Consider the following 24,633-nt stretch of genomic DNA (forward strand, 5'->3'; position numbering starts at 1 on the left):
TTAGCAGAAACTCTACAAGCCAGAAGGGAGTGGCATGATATATTTAAAGTGATGAAAGGGAAGAACCTACAACCAAGATTACTCCACCTGGCAAGGATCTCATTCAGATTCGATGGAGAAATCAAAAGCTTTACAGACAGCAAACGCTAAGAGAATTCAGCACCACCAAACCAGCTCTACAACAAATGCTAAAGGAACTTCTCTAAGTGGGAAACACAAGAGAAGAAAAGGACCTACAAAAACAAACCCGTAACAATTTTAAAAATGTTAACAGGAACATACATATTGATAATTACCTTCAACGTGAATGGACTAAATGCTCCAACCAAAAGACACAGGCTTGCTGGATGGATACAAAAACAAGACCCATATATATGCTGTCTACAAGAGAACCACTTCAGACCCAGGGACACATACAGACTGAAAGTGAGGGGATGGAAAAAGATATTCCATGCAAATGGAAATCAAAAGAAAGCTGGAGTAGCAATACTCATATCAGATAAAATAGACTTTAAAATACAGAATGTTACAAGAGACAAGGAAGGACACTACATAATGATCAAGGGATCAATCCAAGAAGAAGATATAACGATTATAAATATATATGCACCCAACATAGGAGAACCTCAATACATAAGGCAACTGCTAACAGCTATAAAAGAGGAAATCGACAGTAACACAATAACAGTGGGGGACTTTAACACCTCACTTACACCAATGGACAGATCATCCAGACATAAAATTAACAAGGAAACACAAGCTTTAAATGACACAATAGACCAGATAGATTTAATTGATATTTATAGGACATGCCTTCCAAAAACAGCAGATTACTCTTTCTTCTCAAGTACACATGGGACATTCTCCAGGGTAGATCACATCTTGGGTCACAAATCAAGTCTCAGTAAATTTAAGAAAATTGAAATCACATCAAGCATCTTTTCTAACCACAACACTATGAGATTAGAAATCAATTACAGGGAAATAAAAAAAACACAAACACATGGAGGCTAAACAATACGTTACTAAACAACCAAGAGATCACTGAAGAAATCAAAGAGGAAATCAAAAAATACCTAGAGACAAATTGAAATACAAATGAAAATACAACAATCCAAAACCTATGGGATGCAGCAAAAGCAGTTCTAAGAGGGAAGTTTATAGCAATACAAGCCTACCTCAAGAAACAAGAAAAATCTCAAATAAACAATCTAACCTTACACCTAAAGGAACTAGAGAAAGAAAAACAAACAAAACCCAAAGTTAGCAGAATGAAAGAAATCATAAAGATCAGAGCAGAAATAAATGAAATAGAAACAAAGAAAACAATAGCAAAGATCAATAAAACTAAAACCGGTTCTTTGAGAAGATTAACAAAATTGATAAACCATTAGCCAGACTCATCAAGAAAAAGAGGGAGAGGACTCAAATCAATAAAATTAGAAATGAAAAAGGAGAAGTTACAACAGACACCGCAAAAATACAAAGCACCCTAAGAGACCATACAAAGAAACTCTATGCCAATAAAATGGACAACCTGGAAGAAATGGACAAATTCTTAGAAAAGTATAAACTTCCAAAACTGAATCAGGAAGAAATAGAAAATATGAACAGACCAATCACAAGTAATGAAATTGAAACTGTGATTAAAAATCTTCCAGGACTTCCCTGGTGGCACAGTGGTTAAGAATCTGCCTGCTAATGAAGGGGACAGGAGTTCTATCCCTGGTCCGGGAAGATCCCACGTGCCGTGGAGCACCTAAGCCCATGCACCACAACTACTGAGCCCACGTGCCACAACTACTGAAGTCCATGCGCCTGGAGCCCGTGCTCCGCAACAAGAGGAGCCACCGCGATAAGAAGCCCGCACACCGCAGTGAAGAGTAGCCCCTACTCACCACAACTAGAGAAAGCCCATGTAGAGCAACGAAGACCCAACGCAGCCTAAATAAATAAATAAATTTTAAAAATAAAATAAAATAAAATAAAAATCTTCCAACAAACAAAAGTCCAGGACCAGATGGCTTCACAGATGAATTCTATCAAACACTTAGAGGAGAGCTAACACCCATCCTACTCAAACTCTTCCAAAAAGTTGCAGAGGAAAGAAAACTCCCAAACTCATTCTGTGAGGCCACCATCACCCTGATACCAAAACCAGACAAATATACTAAAAAAAAAGAAAATTACAGACCAGTATCACTGATGAATATAGATGCAAAAATCCTCAACAAAATACTAGCAAACAGAATCCAACAACATATTAAAAACATCATACACCATGATGAAGTGGGATTTATCCCAGAGAAACAAGGATTCTTCAATATACACAAACCAATCAATGTGATACACCATATTAACAAATGGAAGAAAAAACATATGATCATCTCAATAGATGCAGAAAAAGCTTTTGACAAAATTCAACACCCATTTATGATAAAAACTCTCCAGAAAGTGGGCATAGAGGGAACCTACCTCAACATAATAAAGGCCATATACGACAAACCCACAGCAAACATCATTCTCAATGGTGAAAAACTGAAAGCTTTTCCTCTAAGATCAGGAACAAGACAAGGATGTCCACTCTCGCCACTATTATTCAACATAGTTTTGGAAGTCCTAGCTACGGCAATCAGAGAAGAAAAAGAAATAAAAGGAATACAAATTGGAAAAGAAGAAGTAAAACTGTCACTGTGTGCACTTGACATGATACTATACATACAGCATCCTAAAGATGCCACCAGAAAACTACTAGAGCTAATCAATGAATTTGGTAAAGTTGCAGGACACAAAATTAATGCACAGAAATCTCTTGCATTCCTATACACTGACAACAAAAGGTCAGAAAGAGAAATTAAGGAAACCCTCCCATTTACCATTGCGACAAAAAGAATAAAATACCTAGGAATAAACCTACCTAGGGAGACAAAAGACCTGTATGCAGAAAACTATAAGACACTGATGAAAGAAATTAAAGATGATACCAACAGATGGAGAGATATACCATGTTCTTGGACTGGAAGAATCAATATTGTGAAAATGACTATACTATCCCAAGCAATCTACAGATTCAATGCAATCTCTATCAAATTATCAGTGGCATCTTTTACAGAACTAGTACAAAAAATCTTAAAATTTGTATGGAGACACAAAAGACCCCAAACAGCCAAAGCAGTCTTGAGGGAAAAACACAGAGCTGGAGGAATCAGACTCCCTGACTTCAGACTACACTACAAAGCTACAGTAATCAAGATAATATGGTACTGGCACAAAAACAGAAACATAGATCAATGGAACAAGATAGAAAGCCCAGAGATAAACGCACACACCTATGGCCAGCTAATCTATGACAAAGGAGGCAAGGATATACAATGGAGAAAAGACAGTCTCTTCAATAAGTGGTGCTGGGAAAACTGGACAGCTACATGTAAAAGAATGAAATTAGAACACTCCCTAACACCATACACAAAAATAAACTCAAAATGGATTAGACACCTAAATGTAAGACCGGACACTGTAAAACTCTTAGAGGAAAATATAGGAAGAACACTCTTTGACATAAATCACAGCAAGATCTTTTTTGATCCACCTCCTAGAGGAATGGAAATAAAAATAAACAAATGGGACCTAATGAAACTTAAAAGCTTTTGCACAGCAAAGAAAACTACAAACAAGACGAAAAGACAATGCTCAGAATGGGAGAAAATATTTGCAAACAAATGGATGGACAAAGAATTAATCTCCAAAATATATAAACAGCTCATGCAGCTCAACATTAAAAAAACAAACAACCCAATCCAAAAATGGGCAGAAGACCTAAATAGACATTTCTCCAAAGAAGACATACAGATGGCCAGGAAGCACATGAAAAGCTGCTCAACATTGCTAATTATTAGAGAAATGCAAATCAAAACTACAATGAGGTATCACCTCACACCAGTTAGAATGGGCATCATAAGAAAATCTACAAACAACAAATGCTGGAGAGGGTGTGGAGAAAAGGGAACCCTCTTGCACTGTTGGTGGGAATGTAAATTGATACAGCCACTATGGAGAACAGTATGGAGGTTCCTTAAAAAACTAAAAATAGAATTACCATATGACCCAGCAATCCCACTACTGGGCATATACCCAGAGAAAACCATAATTCAAAAAGACACACGCACCCCAGTATTCTTTGCAGCACTATTTACAATATACAGGTCATGGAAGCAACCTAAATGCCCATCGACAGATGAATGGATAAAGAAGAAGTGGTACATATATACAATGGAATATTACTCAGCCATAAAAAGGAACGAAATTGGGTCAAGTGTAGAGATGTGGATGGATCTAGAGACTGTCATACAGAGTGAAGTAAGTCAGAAAGAGAAAAACAAGTATCGTATATTAACGCATATATGTGGAACTGAGAAAATGGTACAGATGAACCAGTTTGCAGGGCAGAAATAGAGACACAGATGTAGATAACAAACGTATGGACACCAAGGGGGGAAAGTGGCAGGGTGGTGGTGGTGTGATGAATTGGGAGATTGGGATTGACATATATATACTAATATGTATAAAATGGATAACTAATAAGAACCTGCTGTATAAAAAAATAAATAAAATAATATTCAAAAAAAAAAAAATGAAGCCAACAGATTGGGATGATGGGCCAGGGCCTAGAAGAAATGAAAAGAGACAAGTGTCATTAATGAGGTTCCTGAAAGCAGCTGAACAAATGTAGAAGAGGGATGTGGCTTCACGGCAGTTCATGGAAGAGATCTGACAAAGAGATTGGAAATGATCAGAAGCTAATGTGTTACATTAGCATGAAGTATCTGCCAAAGCACAATGGCAACCTTCGGCTATACAGGAGTTTCGAGGAAGAACGGTCCCAGCGCACACTGCTCCAGCAACAACAGCTCGTATTTATTGAGTGCTTACTGTATGCCAGTACTGTGCTGTGCCTACATGAGTGATTTCTTGATACTTCTTGTATCGTTTTGATCAAAAAGGATGTCAATCATCCTGGCAGAGGGAAAAGTCTGTTTGTATGTAAGACTGAGCAGAAATATAATGTGTGGAGTCCGTGAATTGAGGGCAACATCATAAGAGACAAACAGTGGTGGTGGGAGAATTAGGGTGTTTACATTCCTGGGACCCTCAGGGGGAGGTGAGCAGTGAATCAAGTTAGATTTCAACCAAATGGAGCCATTGACCTGACTAAGGCTGAATTATGTAGGCCCAGCCTAGGGGTCTCAGTGTGGTGTCCTCTTCCTCAAGTGAATGCATTGCAAAGAGAAAGGGCTGGAATAACAATAACTAAATTGTGGAGCAACACATTGTCCAGTGAGCCCCACCCTGGGGGTTGTTTGGGAGAGGGGTTTGTGCAGTGGATAAAGGGTGAGATTAAGAAGACACTCTCTTGAAAACAATGCCATGCGGACTTCCCTGGCGGTCCAGTGGTTAGGACTCCATGCTTCTACTGCAGGGGGCATAGGTTCGATCCCTAGTTGGGGAACTAAGATCCCGCAGGTCGCACAGCATAGCCAAAAAAAAAAAAAAAAAAAAAGCCAAGAAAAAAGAAATAGGTGGACAGCCTGCTACAGCTTAAGAAAGATTAAAGAAACATAAACAGGGACTTCCCTGGTGGCTCAGTGGTTAAGAATCTGCCTGCCAATGCAGGCAACACGGGTTCGAGCCCTGGTCCGGGAAGATCCCACTTGCCGCGGAGCAAGTAAGCCCGTGCGCCACAACTACTGAAGCCCATGTGCCTAGAGCCTGTGCAACAAGAGAAGCCACCACAGTGAGAAGCCCGCGCACCGCAACGAAGAGTAGCCCCCGCTCGCGACAACTAGAGAAAGCCCGCGCGCAGCAACGAAGACCCAGCGCAGCCAAAAATAAATAAATAAATAAAAACTAAAAAAAAATAAACAAATGTAATGGATAAAACGTGATTGGATTCTGGTTTGGGAAAAAAAAACCTGCTATAAATGACAACTGGTAGACAATTGAGGAAATTTAAATATGAACTGGAAATGAGATATTACGAAATGAGTACAGCTTTTCTCAGGTGTGATAATTCTCTTGTGTTTATGTTCAGAATATCTTCACGTTTAGGAGATCTGGGCTGAAATTTTTAGGGGTAAAGAGTCGTGGTGTTTGCATGTTATTTTCAAATGAATCAGCAAAAGAAGTGTATATAAACAGAGATCTAAAGAACCAATGGAACAAAGTGAACAATTGTTGCATCTAGGTGAAGATTTTCTAAATCCTGCTTTCAACTGTATGTTTGAAAATTTTCAAATAAAAATGTTGAGGAAAGAAAAAGAAGGGAGTTACAAATATGTAAGGAAGTAACTCCTTGAGCCTCTGAGTCAGGCCCATCAGCTGATGTTGGTTGCCACTCCTTCCCCATCGCCACACCCCCTCTACCAGGGACCAAAGCTCCTTGGGAGGAAAGCCCTGTAGGCAGAGATGGCAGATCCCCTTCCCCTATTGGTTTGCGTGTATCCACTGGGCTGATTAGCAGTTGTGACAGCTTGCTATTTTGGATTGCTGTCCTTTACTCTAGCCATCACCAAGCCAGGCCAAGCCCACCTAAAGGGGTTGGACAGCAGAACCCCTCAGAAAATGAGAGTCAGCACCACCCTGACAATAATTCAGACGGAGACATTGAGGCTCAGAGAAGTTTGTACTTTTAACCATGGTCATACAGCTGGCCTGTAGTGGAGTGAGGATTTGAATCCAGAGAGCCTTAACTCTAGGATCCAATCTGTTAACCATAGTACTGGGCTGGCATCTGCAGAATATCGGGCCTACCACTGGCCCCGCATTTTAGGAAGGATGCTGACAGATCAAAGCAAGTATGGCAGGGAGAGCCACTAGGAGAACAGGAGAGGCTGGAAATCTTGTCCTATGAAAAACCTTGGGGACTTCTATACAGGATAAAAATGACTTGGGGGGAATGCAACGACTGTCCTCAAGCGCTGAAAGAGATGGTATATGGCAACGCAAAGAGGTTTATTCTGCACAACAGGCTAAGAGATAGATTTCAATTTTCTAAGGATTAGAGAGAGTTATCTCAAGCTAGAATGGGCTGCTTTATGAGGTACTAAGCTCCCTGACACTGAAAGCGTTCAAGCAGATGCTGGACAGCCATTGGTCAGGCTTTCTACTCTGAGATGCTACTCTCCCTCTCTTCTCAAAGTGCCTACAGCACTGCTGAGACCTGCCGAGTTGGCACCCTCATCGCTATTGGTTTCCTGATTATAAACTTCGTACGGCTTTACTGAATATTCATGTATCATACAATTCACCCACGGTAAGCAAACAATTTGATGGTTCTTAGTAAATTTATAGTTACACAACCATCGCCACAATCCAGCTTTAGAACACTGTGATTATCACTTTTGCTTCCCAAGAACATTATCAGCATCCAGCGTAGGTCTGGGTCTCCACTGGCCTCAGCGCATGTCGGTGCCCTGGCTCTTCCCCTTCATCCACTGCTCATTCCCCTGGCGTGTCAGCTGACACAGTTCTGCGCGTGCTGCTGTGTCCCTCCCCAGACGTCTCCACTGGGCACTTTTGCTGCCTTCCCTCCACCTCTGGCAACCTCTGGAGGCCAGAGCCCACGGCAGTAGTATGTACTGGAAGGACATGGGCCCTGGTGCCCCAGACCTGCATTTGAATCATGATCACGTGGCCACCAGCAAATCACTTTGTACCCTTGAACCTTGGTTTTCCCCTTTGCAAAGCAGATATAATACAAGTGCCTTGCTGGGTGTGATGATTAGACATGATGTGCGCAAAGTGCCCAGAAGAGTACCCAGTGTGCTCAGTAAATAGCAGAGATTACTGCTTCACGATTACAATTGTCGGGGCCACCTTTATAATTATTGGCAGTCAATTCCTGGGTGCTCTGGGTGCCTACTTTGTCTTTCTCTTCCAGGCATATCCCTGGCTGTAGTTTTCTGGGTCACTCTTGCTGTCCAAGCAAGAGGATGGATTCTCCCACACTTGGGAACCCGGCGACCCACCCCGGCAAGGGCTGCGTGTCAGTGGGGTGGCGCAGCAGCACCACCTAGTGGCAGTGAGCTGCAGCAAGCTATTTACTGACCAAATTAGTATCTGGTCTAAGGATTTGGACACACCTTGGAAGTCACCTAGTTCAGGGGTCCCTCCAAGGCTTGCGTGTTGGTCACAGCATCCTCCTAGAAGCCTTCCCATGCCGTGCATTAGAGTAAAAGAATGAAAATCAAAATAGGAGAAAAGTTCTTAACTGTGATACTCCTCCAAGTTCACCTGGTGGTAAAAAGCAAAGTTTAAAAAGTGTCCCCACCGGCCTTCCCTGGTGGCGCAGTGGTTGAGAGTTCGCCTGCCGATGCAGGGGACACAGGTTCATGCCCCGGTCCGGGAATATCTAACATGCCGCAGAGCGGCTGGGCCCGTGAGCCATGGCCGCTGAGCCTGCGCGTCCGGAGCCTGTGCTCCGCAATGGGAGAGGCCACAGCAGTGAGAGGCCTGTGTACCACTAAAAAAAAAAAAAAAAGTCCCCACCAAATCTAGATAGAACGCAGACCAGTGGTTAGTAAAGGCCTATGGCCGAGAGGTATGAAAGAAATGGGGAGTGACTGCTACAGGCTACAGGGTTCCATTTCAAGGTGATGAAAATGTCCTAAAATTGACTGCAGTGATTGTACAAATCTGGGAGGATACTATCGAATAAAACCAGTGAAGTGTAATGGGGGAACTTTATGGAAATGTATCTCAGTAAGGCTGCTGCCAGAAAGGGTGAAAAGAATATCAAAAATTTCAAAAGAAAAAAGGGTCCTCAGAGCATATTGTCAGATTTTCTGTGTACTGTTTGACAACCTCCAGATACCCGTGGACAAAGGACTCAGGTCACTTCAAGATGTCATGCTTCCTTTCACCTGAAATCGACCTCCACAGGAGTATAAGCTACCTGTCTTCAGAAACTCACATGCAAATATTCTCAGCCCTGTTAAGGCATTTTAAATAGATCAAAGTACATGACCCACAATATACAGAATTGACTCATGGACCTCCCCACCATTACCCCCATATTCTTAGTATTCACACAGAGCTGTACCCCAGGTAAGCCTGGGAACTTCCTTTCCAGGCAAGGAAACTGGGAGTCAGAGGTTGAGTCCAGTTGAACCCAGCTAATGAACAAGCAGAGCTCGAATTTCAGCCTTGGCCTTTGATTCCAGATTCAGAGCTCTCGCCATTCTGATAGGACAACCATACATCCCCTTTTATGCCCCATGTCCCTGCATAATTATTAGAAGCACCTCTTTCTCTCTCAAGGTAATAAATTCCAGTCACCTAACTCTGGGGCAGTCCCTGGGGCTCTGCCTCATCTGTCATCAGGCTGATGCCTCAGGACTGAAGCTGTGTTCAGGCCAACAGCACCTCAGCACTTCCCAAAGCACCCCCCAGCTCCCCAGACCCCTCACCTGCCCAGAACAGGTGAATCCATAGAAACAGGAAGCAAATTAGTGGTGGCCGGGGGGCCGTGGGGAAGGGAGGAATAGGCACTGGATGCTCATGGATCCAGGGTTTCTTTTGGGGGTGATGAACAATGAGTAGGGTGGTCGCACAACTCTCTGAATATGCTAAAAATCACACTTTAAAAAAAAAAAAGAAAAACAGTGAGTGTGGGACACAGCAATATGGTTTTTTAAACAAGCATCCCAAATGGTCTTATTAGCACTTCCCATGGTTAGAAAAGGACAGAGGATTCAGCAGGATTAGGTGAATAGAGTGGGAAAAATTAAACATAGCCCCCCATCCCACCCCACTTAACTGTTCCTGTAAATAATACTGATCAGTTTGTGGCCAGCACTGCTATTCACACCTTAGACATCAAGATATCCCCAGGGAAACACCAGGCAAGGCATACAAAGGTCTCACAACCCTATGAGGTAGGTATTATCCTCATTTAACAGTTAAGCAAACTGAGGCTCAGAGATATGGAGTCAAAGAGTAACAGGCCTGAGGCCAAGCAGCTAGTGAGGACACAGCTGGGATGTGAACATGGCTTTCAGGGACCCAAGTCTTTGCTCAAACCCAGTACACTGAAGTGCCCCCCTCCATAAACCCCAAATGACCAACTGCAAATTCACAGAAAGAGAAAGACAGTAGTTGAAAGTGTCATGTAAGGTAAGAATGGGGAGCACTGCTGAAAGCAGAAGCGCCGGGACAGCACCTCTGTGGGCTCTGCCTTTTGTACCAAGTGCCCTGGGAGTTTTCAACAGCAAGTCTGCTAAGATGGAGAGGGAAAGGGATTTTAAAGTAGTAGCTCGAGACATCCAGCACATGGTTGTCCTCTCCTCCTCCAGAGCAAGTTCTTTACTGTCCAACCAATCAACAAGTGTTTAATGAGGCACCGTACCACATACACGGTACTAAGCATAAACACAAACGTCTAAGACACAGTCCCTGCCAATTTGAGGCGTACAATCTAAATCTTTCTCAGGACTTAACTCCATGGTTAAAAATCAAATCTGGACTTCATTGCCAGTATTGCAAGGAACATTCTTTAAAGTCAATGTTTTAAGGAAAAAAACTCCACATTTATCATGGCACGAAATTTCTTCCTAGTAAGAGCAACTTCATTGTTATCAGTAAACAAGGTTTACTTTTGTTAAAATTCATCTTACATTCTCCTCCTCTGTAATCTGAAATGAAGATTTTTTTTGAAAAAGGAAGTTTAAAAGGTAGTCGTGGAACAGCTTAGGTACAAATGTGGCCAACAGGTGTCTGAGCAAAAGAGCTCTAGACTAGTGAGTGAATCCAGCTCATTTCCAGGCCATTGTTACAATTTTGAGGATAACATAAAGCACGTTTCCATGGAAGACATTGCTGCCAACCAGAAGAAGGAGTCAGTGCCACGGAGAGTGGTCTGGACGAGACATTCTTCATAGTGAAATTTAGCACCAACCAGCTCGGCTGCTGGGAGTCTCGTTCCCCGAATGAACCTCTTGATTCTCTCACAAACTCTCAGAACTCACAGGTGTGTGGTTCTGGGAACACAGCTAACCTAAACTGCAAGTTGGGCTAAGATACTGTACACGGTGACGATTCCAGCCCGGGAGCGAGAACACTCACCGCAGCGGCGTGGCGGCAGCAGCCTCAGGACACAGGCATGTAGGGACACAAACACGACGGCGCCTCCCCTCCTTAAAGCGGCCCTGCGAGCAAAAGCCTTGGCCGTGCACTGGGTTCCCACCCCCAAAGGGTCTCCATTTGGCAAATACGAGGCAAGGAAGGGCAGGGCTAGATGATTTCTACTGTTACGGGGTCTAGTGTTACGGGGTTTTTTTCTAATGAAAAAAGATCACTGATTCCTCCCAATGAAGTACATTAAACCAGGGTGTCTGGGCTGGAAAATAACTTAAGCTCAGATCTTAACATCTTAACAACTTAACATCTGCGGTAAGCAAGGGCCTTTTTGTCTTTGAGGATCATTTGCTTTAAAGCACTGAGAAGTGAGCTGCTAGCTCTGGCAGTGATGGGAAAGAATGACAGTTCCTTCCTTTTTACGAAAGGATGCCAAGTCTGACAGGACCCCCAGGTATGCAGAGAGCCCACACCTGGACGAGAACCACACAAAGGAAGTCAGTCCACGGCCCACCCTCCCCCTTCTTCCCACCACGAAGACCACTCTGGCTATCGGGCACCAGGGAGCCCTCGGGACTCCTCCATCGACTGCAAAACTGGTCACCAAAGCTATGGAAATGGAAGGTGGCATATAAAATGTAACGCTGGCTGTTTGTACCATGTAGGACTGGTTTCCTTAGAGGGGGTATAAGGCACCATGTGGGAAGCTGCTCCCACGCCTGGCCACGCGCCCACGCTCAGCTCCTCACACGCACACACGCACACAGCAGAGGCCAGCTGACTTTGCCACGACGCACAGGGAACGCAGCGCTGCCCGTCACTTCTGGGTTTTGAGCTGGTTGGAGAGCCAGTCCAGGCCTTCGTAAAGCCCATCTCCACTGGTAGCACAAGTAGCCTGAATGTACCAGTTTCTCTGGCGGAGGGAATGTAAACCAAGCTTGTCCGTTATCTCTGCTGCGTTCATAGCACTGGGAAGATCCTTGAGAGAGAATATTCAAAAGTCAGTTGACAAATGTTATATCCTCATAATGGAACATTATGCTCTTCCCCCAACATCTGCCCTTAAGCCACAGTCTTATCTCTAGCCTTCCAGTGGCTCAGGCTCCAAACCTTGAAATCATCCTTAATTTTTTTTTTTTCTCTCTCTCCTCTCACAAACTCCACATGAGGAAATCCTACCAGCTCTACCCTCAAAATATATCCAGAATCTGGCCACTTCTCACCACCTGCACAGCTATACCCGGATCCTACCACCATCACTTCTCACTTGGGTTTTACTGAAATTACTTCCAAATTGGTCTCCAAGCTTCTGCTCTTGCTCCCAGAAAGTCGAAACACAACCCAGCAGTCAGTGAAAGTCAGTGAAAGTCATTCTTCTATCAAAACCCTGTGACATCTCCGTCTCTCTCGGGGTAACAGCCCGAGTCCTCAGGATGCTCTGCAAGGCCTTCGTGACCTGAGCCCCGTGACCCCTCCTAACTGTCCTGCTCTACCTACAGCCCTCACCACAAGTTACTATATTATAAAATTGACTTACTTAGTGTGTTTATTATCTGCCTCTCGTAACTAGAATGCAAACTTTACAAGGGCAGGAATCTCTATCTTGTTCTCTGATGTGTTCCAAGTGCCTAGAACTACGCCTAGCACGTAGTAAGCTCAAACCAAATTTGAATAAATTAGCATTAAAGAACAAGGTAGATCTAGACGCAATGATTTGGAAGGACATCAAAGATATGCTAAGTGAAGAAGCAGTTACAAAACAGAATGCAGAGGGCTTCCCTGGTGGCGCAGTGGTTGAGAATCTGCCTGCCAATGCAGGGGACAAGGGTTCGAGCCCTGGTCTGGGAAGATCCCACATGCCGCAGAGCAACTGTGCCCGTGAGCCACAACTACTGAGCCTGAGCATCTGGAGCCTGTGCTCCGCAACAACAGAGGCCGCGATAGTGAGATGCCTGCGCACCACGATGAAGAGTGACCCCCGCTTGCCACAACTAGAGAAAGCCCATGCACAGAAACGAAGACCCAACACAGCCATAAGTAAATAAATAAATAAATACATTTGGGGGGGAAAAAAAGTTATATTAAAAAAAACCAGAATGCAGAATATGATCTCCAGAATTTAAATATGAATACAATCATATAACTGCTCATATAGGCACAGAAAGTTTTATCTCTGGAAAGGAATATAAGACATTTAACAATGTTTTACCCTGAAGAGTGGGGCTAGAATGTTTCACTTGATATTGTGAACTGCCTGCATATTTATACCATGAGCATGTTCTGCTTTTATAATTAAAAAGAACAAATGTCATTTTCTTTTATGAAAGTCCGTTGTGCTCACTAGCGAACTTCAAACTGACATCGAATCTAATGGCCGAGTGAATGATGATCCACCCACCATTTAAAACCATGTTTACAAAGGGCTAGATGACAAGAGAAAATGCCTTCAATAAAGGGACAAAACAGGATGCAACACTGTCCAAAGAGTACGCTCTCGATTACATAACGAATGTACGCATGGAGGAGAAAGTGCGGGGACACACATCAAAACGTGCCCCTGGTTTATCTCAGGCTGGTACATTCCACAGGATTCTGCCTTCTTTTCCACGCTTAGTTCAGCTTCCTGAGGCTGGATGTTTCTACACCCTCCTCCTACTCCTCTTTCACTGCTTTTGGTTATATTTACACAGAAGCCGAGTTGCCCCAAGGATAGACCCCAGATGATCCAATCTCATCTCCTCCTTTGCTTCCCCCCATCCCCAATCCCGTCCCAGCTGCACTGGCTGCCTTCCTGCCGGCCTTCAGGTGTCATCTTATCAGATGTCATCTTATCAGAGAGGCATTCTAGTCCTTCCCCGCATCTGCCCCCTCCTCCACGACACTCCCCCCAGACATATTACCTGTGGTTTATTGACTGACTCTCCTCCCACCAGAACATAAACTCCATGAACACAGGGATTTTTGTCTGTCTGGTTTACTGCTACATCTATATCACCAATACCTAAAACAATGCCTAGATCTTAGTAAATGCTCAGTCGATATTTGCTGAGCGAGTGAATGAATCTAAGACATGCTAACAAAGAGGTGGAGAGAAAGGCTAAGGACAGGAGAGAGGAAGGCAGGCAGCTAATTAGATATCTCTGTTTTTAAGTGAGCAGCTGGCGGTACCTTTCAGTCCCAGGATTCGGAAAGCCAGCGACATACCTGTTTATTCACAAACACCAATAAAACTGCATCTCTGAGCTCATCTTCGGCTAACATTCTGGTTAGTTCTTCTCGGGCTTCATTGACGCGCTCTCTGTCATTACTGTCGACCACAAAAATCAGACCTAGAAAGAAAGCACAAGTGTGTTAGTAATCTGAACCTGGGAAGGCAGCTGTTTATATCCTTACAGCGTCTCCCTGCTTACACATGTGGTTTCACCGAAAGCAATCAATACAGAAGGATATATAATCTTTAGAGTTGGGAAGCCTCCTGTACACCCAACTAGCCTTTTTCAGAGGCATCATAGCCCTTCACCAGATTAACAATAATAAGAATAGAGAGAGAAAAGGTTAGGCTTTTTTTTTTTTTTGCGGTACGGGGGCCTCTCACTGCTGTGGCCTCTCCCGTTGCGGAGCACAGGCTCCGGATGCACAGGCTCAGCGGCCATGGCTCATGGGCCCAGCCGCTCCGCGGCATGTGGGATCTTCCCAGACCGGGGCACGAACCCGCGTCCCCTGCATCGGCAGGCGGACTCTCAACCACTGCGCCACCAGGGAAGCCCTAGGCTTATTTTTAATCACTTCATTTCTACATCATGCCTACATGATGAAGACCCAATAAAAATCTATGGACATCCAAGTTCAGATAAGCTTCCCTGGTTGGCAATGCTCTGCGTATGTCACACAGCGATGTGCCAGAAGGGTAATGCATTCTGACCCCATGGGAAGAGGACGATGCAAGCTTTGTGGGTGGTACCTCTCAGATCTCGCCCTATGCATCTCTTCCTTTGGCTGGTTCATTTGTATCCTTTTGCCATAACAGAACTGTAATTGTAAGTATAGCGCTCCCCTGAGTCCTGTGAGTTGTTTTAATGAATATTGAACCTGAGGGGATATTTGGAACTGCCAAATTTGCAGACAGCTGGAAAGAAGTGAGGGTGGTCTGGGGAGTCCCGAATTTCCAGCTGGTGTCTGAAGTGAGGGAGTCTTGTGCCCTTAACCTGTGACGTATGGCCCAACCCCAGGCAGTGGTATCAGAAGTCTTCCCAGCATCCCACACTATACAGCAGCAGAGGAATCCCAGGAAGCAAAAGACAGGTCAGAGAAAGGGACCACCACACTGTATCTCAGGAAAGGTGGCTGAAACCTGCACAGATCTGGTCACTGCCACATTGGCTGGAGGCAGAGGCGGGGCCAACAGGATCTCAGAGGAGGTGCCCAGGAGGGATCCAGCACACACTCCAGACACAGGATGCAAAAGACTCTCTTAGCAGTAGTCCACGTGACATTAGTCGTAATAACAACTGGATGGTTAGCTGACAATAAGCCTTCTGTGAGACAAAAATGGGAAGTGGCTGCCAAAAGAACTAACTTGATCCTAGGCTGTATCAACAGTAGTGACAGCAGCTCAGTTTCTAAAATACGGGCAACAAAAAGCCGATGCTACAGTGCGTCAGTCAGAACATCCTGGGAATGTTACGTGGTTGGTGCTGGACCCCACACTCTAAGACACAAGCGAACTGGAGGGACAAAGAATGACTAGGACGGCAAAGGAATTAGATACCATGACATATGAAAAACAAATTTATATAACTGGAAATATTTTGCCTGGAGAAAAGATTCATTGAGGGGACTGACAGCTGTCTTCAAATATCTAGAAGCTGTGACATAAAGAGAGGTTCAACTTGTAAGTAGATGGAAGATCAGTGGGTAAAACTACAGGAGGTCAAGGTGATACGGAGTCAAGAGAAATGCAGGTGCAATGGGCTGCCTCAGGAGCGTGCCTGTCACTGAAGATGCTTGTGCCCTGCTTAAGTGGCAACTTGTGGGGACACTGCAGAAGGGATTCTGCTGACGGGAAGGGCAGTGGAATGAGAGGACCTCTGGGTTCCTTCTGACACTGAGATCGCACCACCATGTCTAGGAGGGAAAATCTGTGCTGGCCCTCGGCCCTTTCCCTCTGTGCTTCCCAGGCCCACCCAACAGCTGCCTGACCAGCTGTCTGGAGCAGCCCACTCTGGCAGACAGGAGTGCCCACAGCTTCTGAATGTCTGGGGCTTACATGAGACTCAAAGTCATGTCTGTTACATCACATCAGACCAAAAAAATGAAGAACATTCAAAACTCCCCCCCAAAGATTTGACAGGCTGCCAGTAAGCTCTGGACTCTGATCATAACTAAGCAAACGAGGTTATCCTGCAATTTGAGGAGATCCTTAGTCTCCAATGCAAAACTGACAGGGTGGAAGCTGACATATTATCGCTTTGCCATTCCTAATAGAAAGAAAGGTTTATAAATATTAGGTCCCATTTTATACTGTTTTTATTTAGATCCTTATGTGAGAAACAAAAGAACCTAGCCATCAGACTGACTACACTTCTGAACTAAGAAAACCTAGAAAAGGTAAATTTACAAATGAATAGTATGCTGTAATTTGTTTTTAGAAGTGGGGAGAAGAAAATTTAAATTAAAAAGGACAGCCTGGGGCTTCCCTAGTGGCACAGTGGTTGAGAGTCCGCCTGCCTGCCTGCCTGCCGATGCAGGGGACACGGGTTCATGCCCCGGTCTGGGAAGATCCCACATGCCGCGGAGCGGCTGGGCCCATGAGCCATGGCTGCTGAGCCTGCGCATCCGGAGCCTGTGCTCCGCAATGGGAGAGGCCACAACAGTGAGAGGCCCGCGTACCGCAAAAAAAAAAAATAAAAATAAATTAAAAAATAAAAAGGACAGCCTGACCATTGGGAAGTTGGCAGGATAAATAGGGGCAACATGCAAGATTACTAATGGCTGAAATGTTTGGACCCACCAGACAGCAAATCCATTCTTCAAAAGTCACCACTTGCTAATTTCATGAAGAGTCTAAACCGCCCACCACAAGGTCCTAGAATACAGCCAGTTAGTTCTCCACCGTCACAGCAGGAGTTACTGAAACTCAATAAAATTAGGCTTGTTATAGGACTCCTTTGATGTAATATAACTCACATTCTAACTGGATCACTCTGACTCCTTTGTGAGGAAGACCTTAAAGGGTCAATGGAGTGAAAAGGAGCTCATTTAGGCAGCTCTGCTGGGGTCCAGGGGACTGGAGGGGCAGTGGTGGAGATGTGGTCAATTTTGAATATAGTTTGGAGAGAAGCCAACAGGATTTTCTAATATGTGAAGAGTAAAAGGAAGAAATATTACTCAGCCATTAAATAAAAAAGAATCTTGCCATTTGCAGCAATAGGACGGACCTAGAGGGTCATGGTGATCATTTTGTAATGCACAAAAATATTGAATCACTATGTAGTAACCTGAACCTAACATAATATTGTAGGCCAATTAATAAATAAAATAAAAACGAAAGGAAAAAATATGAATTTATCCGTAATAAAAATCCCCTTCCCTTTGGCGTAGGGAAGGGGCATGGAGAAGAGAAATGTAGTAATCCTTCTCATCCACATTAATTATGACCACAAGCCCAGGGAACTATACATCCACAGAAAAATGTGGGCAGCACTTTAGTATTATGCAATTTTCAGGAACAGCAAAAAAAAAAAAAAAATTAGGCTTGTTATAAATAGAAGATTGAAAACAAACAGGCATTTCTACTTGGTGACTGAGTGTGACAACTCTTAATAAGGTGGGTAAAGGGAACCCTGCCTGAGAATGAGGACAAAAAACCTCCAGTAATTTGGACTCGGTGACAGTTAATTTTATGTGTCAACTTGACTGGGCCACAGGGTGCCCAGACATTTGGTCAAACAGTATTCTGGGTGTGTGTGGCAGGGTGTTTCTGGATGAGATGAACATTTGAATCAGGACACTGAGTACAGCAGATTGCACTCCTCAGTGTGCTCTAGTCCAATCCAATGAAGGCCTGATTAGAACAAAAGAGAGGACGAAAGAATTCACTTGTCTTGGAGCTGGGATATGCATCTTCTGCCTTTTGGAATGGAACTTAATCATCAGCTCTCCCGGGTCTCCAGCCTCTGCCAACTGCAGATCCCGGGACTCCTTGGCCTCCACAACCATGTAAGCCAATTCCTTATAAGAAATCACATACAAGCACACATATGTATATACAAAAACATATGTGCAAACATGTATGGATAGCTATCCATCATACTGATTCTGTTTTTCTGGAGAACCCAGACTAATACAGGCTCCTGAGTGCCCACTACCTTCCAACCACAGAACTAAGCATTTTATAAAATTAATCTCATTCAAGCCAAATGACCCGGCACAGTAGGTATTCACCTCCATTTTATAGATGAGGAAATCGAGACAGGAAAGATTACCTAACTTTCCCAAGGTTTCATAGCAGAGCTGTGGTTCAAACCCACATTTTCTACTTTTATCACTGGTGAGGAATTACAATAGTTTGACCAATATGGCAAGTGCCAATCCAGGTTAAATGGACACTCTGAGTATCAAAAAGCGTATTGTCTGCAACGGATTGAAACACAAAGACATAAAAATCTAAGCGTCATCATGGAAGGTTGCTAGGGTATCGAGTTGTTTCTCTAAAAATCAATAAAGAGAAAGAATTAAATATTTTTCCTGCCTTTCTCATATAAACTATATTTCAGAGAAAGCAAATATCTGATGAAGGGATTCTTGGTTTAGAAGGATTTCAGCTTAATAGACTCAGATGGAATGACAGAAAAAAATGGAGGGATAAACTGTTGGAGAGTAGCAGACGACTAAAGAGACATAACAATGAAAGGCAACGTGTAAACTTTGATTCCTTCGCAAACAAATCAAATGTGAAAAGGACGTATTTGATACAACTGGAAAAATCTGAATAAGGACTGGGTACCAGATATTAAAGAAAGAATGTTAATTTTGGAAGTGTGATAATGCATGGAGATTATCTTTTAAAAATGTCTTTATCAGTTTGAAATAAACACTGAAGGATGTATGAGTAAAAGGCATCATGTCTGGCATTTGCTGTAACACACTCTGGGCAAAACGCTGAGAACTGTTGAAGCTGGGTGATGAGTACGTGGGGATTTGTTAAGTATCCTCTTCCTTTTTTGCTTTAAATTTTCCACTAACAAAACTGAAAAAAGAAAAGATAAACGCTCTATTTTGAGGAAAGACATTCTAAATCTATAGGCTAAGGAAATAAGTACAAATAGAGTTAAGTGTTAAAGGTAATAGCTAAAATAATGATACAAAATATAAAGGGACTGTCGACTCGGGTATTCGGTCTGAAAATATCAACAAATATGGGTCTTTACTATGAAACACATGCAATGAAAACACCATAGGTAGTAGAATCTTCAAAATTAAAAGAGTCCAAATAAATTCTAAAATAAGTATGTAGATGCCAGGTGGTTATGATTCTACGTGAGAATCAGGGTGTAAAAACCATATGAACAGCTTACAGATATCTTGACAGGTGATACTCTGTAAGGTATATCATTTATCCAAAATATAATCAATGAAAAAAACTCAAATAGATTGATAGGGGACTGGGACACGTTAAAACCCCAAATTTTAAGAAACCAGTGATAAGGAAATAAGGTAATGATCTGGGATATTCATGCTTATTCCAGCACTTGTAGAATAACAGCGCAGTAGGGAGGCACTGTGGCCACAGAGGATGCTGGGATTTGGGATTCCAGCCATCCCTGTTCACTTCTTTCTCTCCATAGGGATGATTTTCAAATATTCTCCACAGGTTTAAAAGAGTGTACTGAATTCAAGTTCTTCAAAAATTGGTACTTCATCAAAGGCACATACAACTTTCAATTAACCAAAAGATGAAATTCATTAGAACAACCATTTTCTAACTGTTCTGGATTAAGAGGAGATTCCTATATAAGGCATTAACGCCCAAGTACTTTTTCAAGGAAGGCAGGGACCACTTCTCAAAAAGAAACCTCCCCAGTAAGTGTAAGTGGGTCAGCAGAAAAGAAGGAATGACTGACAGTCCAAATAAAGCAGCGCGCCACAAGGTTTTGCTTCAAGCATCGACCTTTAGGTGCGTTTAACAGAAATGGTTGCAAGGCTAGAATTGGATAATCTCTACCTTGTGTGTTCTGGAAATAATGTCGCCACAAAGGTCTGATCTTGTCCTGGCCACCAACATCCCAGACCGTGAAGCTGATGTTTTTATATTCTACCGTCTCCACGTTGAAACCTAAATTGGGAAGGTGGAGAAAGTGTTTAATGAAGACTTCTCCTGGTTCAACAATTCGAAATAATTTCAGCTAACATTTGGACAGTACTTTTCATTTACAACGCAGCTTGCCGGTCAAAGATCCATAGCTTACAAAACAGAATGTGTTAGTCAGCTTTCTCCCCCATACATTGTGACAGGTGTCTCCCACCTTCTCCACTCCCTCCGGCCTCCCTCCTCACACCTCCCCTCCCCTCCCCTCCCAGCAGCTCTTCCTGCATACTTCAGAGCAAACAGGAGCCATCAATGGGACTGCTTCCACTTCCCACCACACACTGTAGAAACCCAACTACATCTTCACCCACCCTTTTCTCCCTCCCTCTTGGAGCAATGGAAGGGGGCAACTAGCTAATGCCAATCCCATCCCCCCACGTGCTGGATCCAATTCACCCACGCTGTCCGGAACCTTCAAAATCTCCAACCTGTTTAAGTCTTTTGCATCTTTCAAAAAAGATGACTCCACACCTTCACGCGCTACCACCCTCTATTTTCCCTTTTAAAGTCAAACTTCTCTAAGACGTTTAGCTACCTTCACTGTGCCAACTTTGTCAGCTCTCACCCAATACACCTTAGTTCTACTTTACCATGTTTCGCTGGTTTTGCCAAGGTCAGCAAGGTCACCATGTCAATAAATCTGACAAATGCTTTCCAGTTTTTATGTGATTTGATTTTATATCTGACACTACTGCTCACTCCCTCCTTGAAACTCTTCCCTGGCTTCCCATTTTTCTTCTGTTTCCATGGCTGTACCTTCTCAGTCTCTTTAGTGAGCTCAGCCACATCTGATTGATCTTTAAATGATGCTTAGTTCAAAATCATTTACATAGAACTGTTGCACATAACCTAAACATCCATCACTGGAAATTTGTTAAACATATAGCCACATAATGGAATACTATCTAGTTACTAAAATTTCATGTTGATCTGTACTGATTATTAAGCCCCCAAACATAGTGGCTTAGAACAATGATTTTCCCCCCTACCCAATTCTGTGGGTTGCCTGGGCTTCCTCCTGTAGATGCATTCAACTATTGAGTCCTTTGGGGGCTAGGCTGGACTTCTCTCTCTCCAGGTGGTCTTTTTATTCCCAAGGAGCACTGAGCTTCCTCACGTGGTGGTGGTAGTATTCCGAAAGAACAAACCCCAAGACACAGCACTTATCAAATCTTTGTGTGAATCACATTTGCTGATGTGCCCTTGGCCAAAGCAAGTCACACGGCCAACCAAGCTCAGCACCACTGTGGAAGGGGACTGCACAGGGGTATGGCTACTGAGTGGCATGATTCATTGGGCACCATTAGTTTAACAATCTACCACAAAATCAGTATCCAATTCATTCACCAAATATTTCCTGGACATCTATTATGTGTCACTCATTTTGCTAGGCGCCTGGGGACAGTGGTGAACAACACAGACATGATTCTTGCTCTTATTCACACTTTTGGAAGAGAGACAGTGAGCAAGCAATGACAAATGTGCTCAGAGTTACTAAGAAGTTCAGGTTGCTATGGAAACTTACAACAGGGGAAAACCCGTCCAAGGGACCAGGAAAGGCGACCCTGAGAAATGATGCTTAAACTGAGACGGAAAGAATGAGCTGGCATTAGCTACGTAAAGGGGGGGAGGGGGGTAAAAAAGAAGGCAGGAAAGCATTCCACAGAGAGGAAATGACATAGAAAGAGATCCAAACACATTGTTTAACGCAGAGTAAGTTGGAAGACAGCATGCATATGACTTCACAAAGATATTCACCAAAGTCACAGTGTTTTTTAACACTCGTTTAGATTTTTTTTGTATGTATGACATTATGGAAGCATGAATTATTTTTATAATTGGAGAAAACCAAGTAATTATGCTATTTCATTTTGGACTAATAACATTTTTAAAATTATGGGTATGAACACTTTCTCCATCTGGTTTCCTGTTCCTTTAAGTGCTGCAATCTCTGCAGCTAACTGCCCAAGTTGGAAGTCGATCGTTTGGTTCCTGTGCCTAATCCAACATTCGGAACACTACTGACATTCACATGCCATCCTGGGGAGGCTATTCTCGCTCAGGAGTTTGGATCTGGAGGCAGCTGATGAGGCACAGACTAAGTTCTGTCAAAACTGCCTTTGAGGGGCTTCTCTGGTGGCACAGCGGTTAAGAGTCCGCTTGCCAATTCAGGGGACATGGGTTTGAGCCCTGGTCCGGGAAGATCCCACATGCTGCAGAGCAACTAAGCCCGTGCGCCACAACTACTGAACCTGTGCTCTAGAGCCCGCAAGCCACAACTGCTGAAGCCTGAGCGCCTAGAGCCTGTGCTCTGCAACAAAAGAAGCCACCGCAATGATAAGGCTGTGCACCACAATGAAGAGTAGCCCCCGCTCACTATAACTAGAGAAAGCCCTCGCACAGCAACGAAGACCCAATGCAGCCAAAAATAAATAAAATAAAATAAATAAATTTGTAAAAAAACAACAAAAAAAATCCCTGCCTTTGCAAAAGTCTTAAATAGCTGACAAAACACAGTGCTGGTTTGCAGGAATAACTACACCGCCAGATAGTCAGTCCTCCAGCATTTGAACAAATCAGATTCTTCACTTGACCACCAGCTCAAAAAAAATCATACTACATCTTTAAACACTAGGAACATACTTGGTATGGAGAGATGCTTCCACTTAGAAAGGCCAGCTGGAAGAAAGATGGATTTTAATAATCGTTATCTTTTTTTTTTTTTGGCCAAGCAGATAGGGTTAAACTTGTTCCACCTAAATGTGTTTGTATGACTCCCCTGTAAACCTAGCAATGTGCCAGAGATGCCAGGGAGCAATTAGGAAATTGTATATTACCTGGTTTTGGCCTCAAAACCGCTCTTAGGGCGGACAAGATTTTCCCCAAAAAAATTCAATAATGCAAGAAGTATGTAAAAGTATAACATACTAAAGTGTAAACTGGTCTTGTCATAGGTCGTTAACATACCTATCGTAGGGATGGTAGTCACAATCTCTCCCAGCTTCAATTTATACAAGATGGTGGTTTTTCCAGCGGCATCCAAACCCACCATAAGAATCCGCATCTCTTTTTTCCCAAATAGACTTTTAAACAGTTTTTCAAAAACGTTCCCCATTGTAACTGAATTCTGTGACCTGAAGGAAAAGAAAGGCAAATCAAGTAATTGTTCTTTGCAGAGATATAGAAACATAAATACAAGATATATACATGAAATACAAGTCTCCATTAGAGGTGGCTCCTAGTAAATACTGAACAATTTTAAGTATAGTTTGGCCAGTAAGGAGTAGAGTATCTTGTTTTCACAGGGAAACTCAACTAAGCCTTTTGATGCCTTGCCAAAAAATTCTCTTTTCCACTGCAGCATCCAAGTGGGATACGTGAAGCACAGTCTTAAGTGCTTTAGTCGTCTTAAGTATGAAAGCAATGTCACAACAGACACAACTAACACTTCTGAAAGGAGAACTCAGGACGCAGAGAACCAGTTTATTTTACCCGATGTGAAGCAAAGTCTTTCAGGCCGGTTAAATATCAGCACCTTTTAGAAATTCAGTAGCTGCCTTTGGCTAGTAGACAGTATCAAGACCCAGAAAAGAACCTAAAAAACTTCAGAGGTGAGGAAATACAGCACTGGGAAACTGCACTGCTAACAGAGAAATTAACTAGGCAAAGAGTAGAGGAGATACCATAGCATCCAGTGTCGACCATCACCTTACTCTTAATTATTTTTAGCTTTTTTGGAAACAATTCACGCACATATAAACATAAATGATAACATACAGTTCAGTGAAATGTCATGAACCAAATCAAAAAAAGATGATTACCAGCGACCCAGATCACCTTGTGCCCCTTCCCAGTTGTACTGTCTACAACTCTAACCTTGCTCCTGGAAGTCTACAAAGATCCTTCAAAGAGAAGTAAAAAATCCTCGTTTCCCTTTAAACTGCTAACCATAGGAAAACTTTATTCCTGGGCAGAGCAGGGTTAAGACAGAATAAGGACAGCCCATCTCCCATTCATTGGGACCCTAGGGACCTCAGAGGGGAGGTCACCAAGTTCCAGAGACCCACCTCTGAAATTCAACTGTGTCCTACAGTAGCTTAACTTCATGGATGATGTCTAAGCACACACCATTTTAT

General features: G+C 43.2%; 1 protein-coding gene across 9 annotated transcripts in view; it reads right to left on the bottom strand.

Annotated features, from left to right (window-relative positions):
- LOC101279155 (ADP-ribosylation factor 2) overlaps positions 1 to 24,633 on the bottom strand; it is a 101,243-nt gene that overhangs the window by 75,632 nt on the left and 978 nt on the right. For 5 of the 9 annotated variants that reach the window (XM_033438999.2, XM_033438997.2, XM_012535052.3 and 2 more), the window contains exons 2-4: positions 23,465 to 23,631; positions 20,354 to 20,464; positions 14,335 to 14,459 (exon numbers count right to left, since the gene is read on the bottom strand). In XM_033438999.2, the coding sequence (XP_033294890.1) occupies positions 14,335 to 14,459; positions 20,354 to 20,464; positions 23,465 to 23,612 (384 nt within the window). In that variant the 5' untranslated portion in view covers positions 23,613 to 23,631. Of the gene's footprint in view, positions 1 to 10,369; positions 12,110 to 14,334; positions 14,460 to 20,353; positions 20,465 to 23,464; positions 23,632 to 24,633 lie in introns of those variants that run through there. The other 4 variants (XM_033438996.2, XM_033438994.2, XM_033438993.2 and 1 more) reach the window with 1 other exon arrangement.

Source organism: Orcinus orca, chromosome 19, assembly GCF_937001465.1.
Source record: "Orcinus orca chromosome 19, mOrcOrc1.1, whole genome shotgun sequence".
Lineage (NCBI taxonomy): Eukaryota > Metazoa > Chordata > Mammalia > Artiodactyla > Delphinidae > Orcinus > Orcinus orca.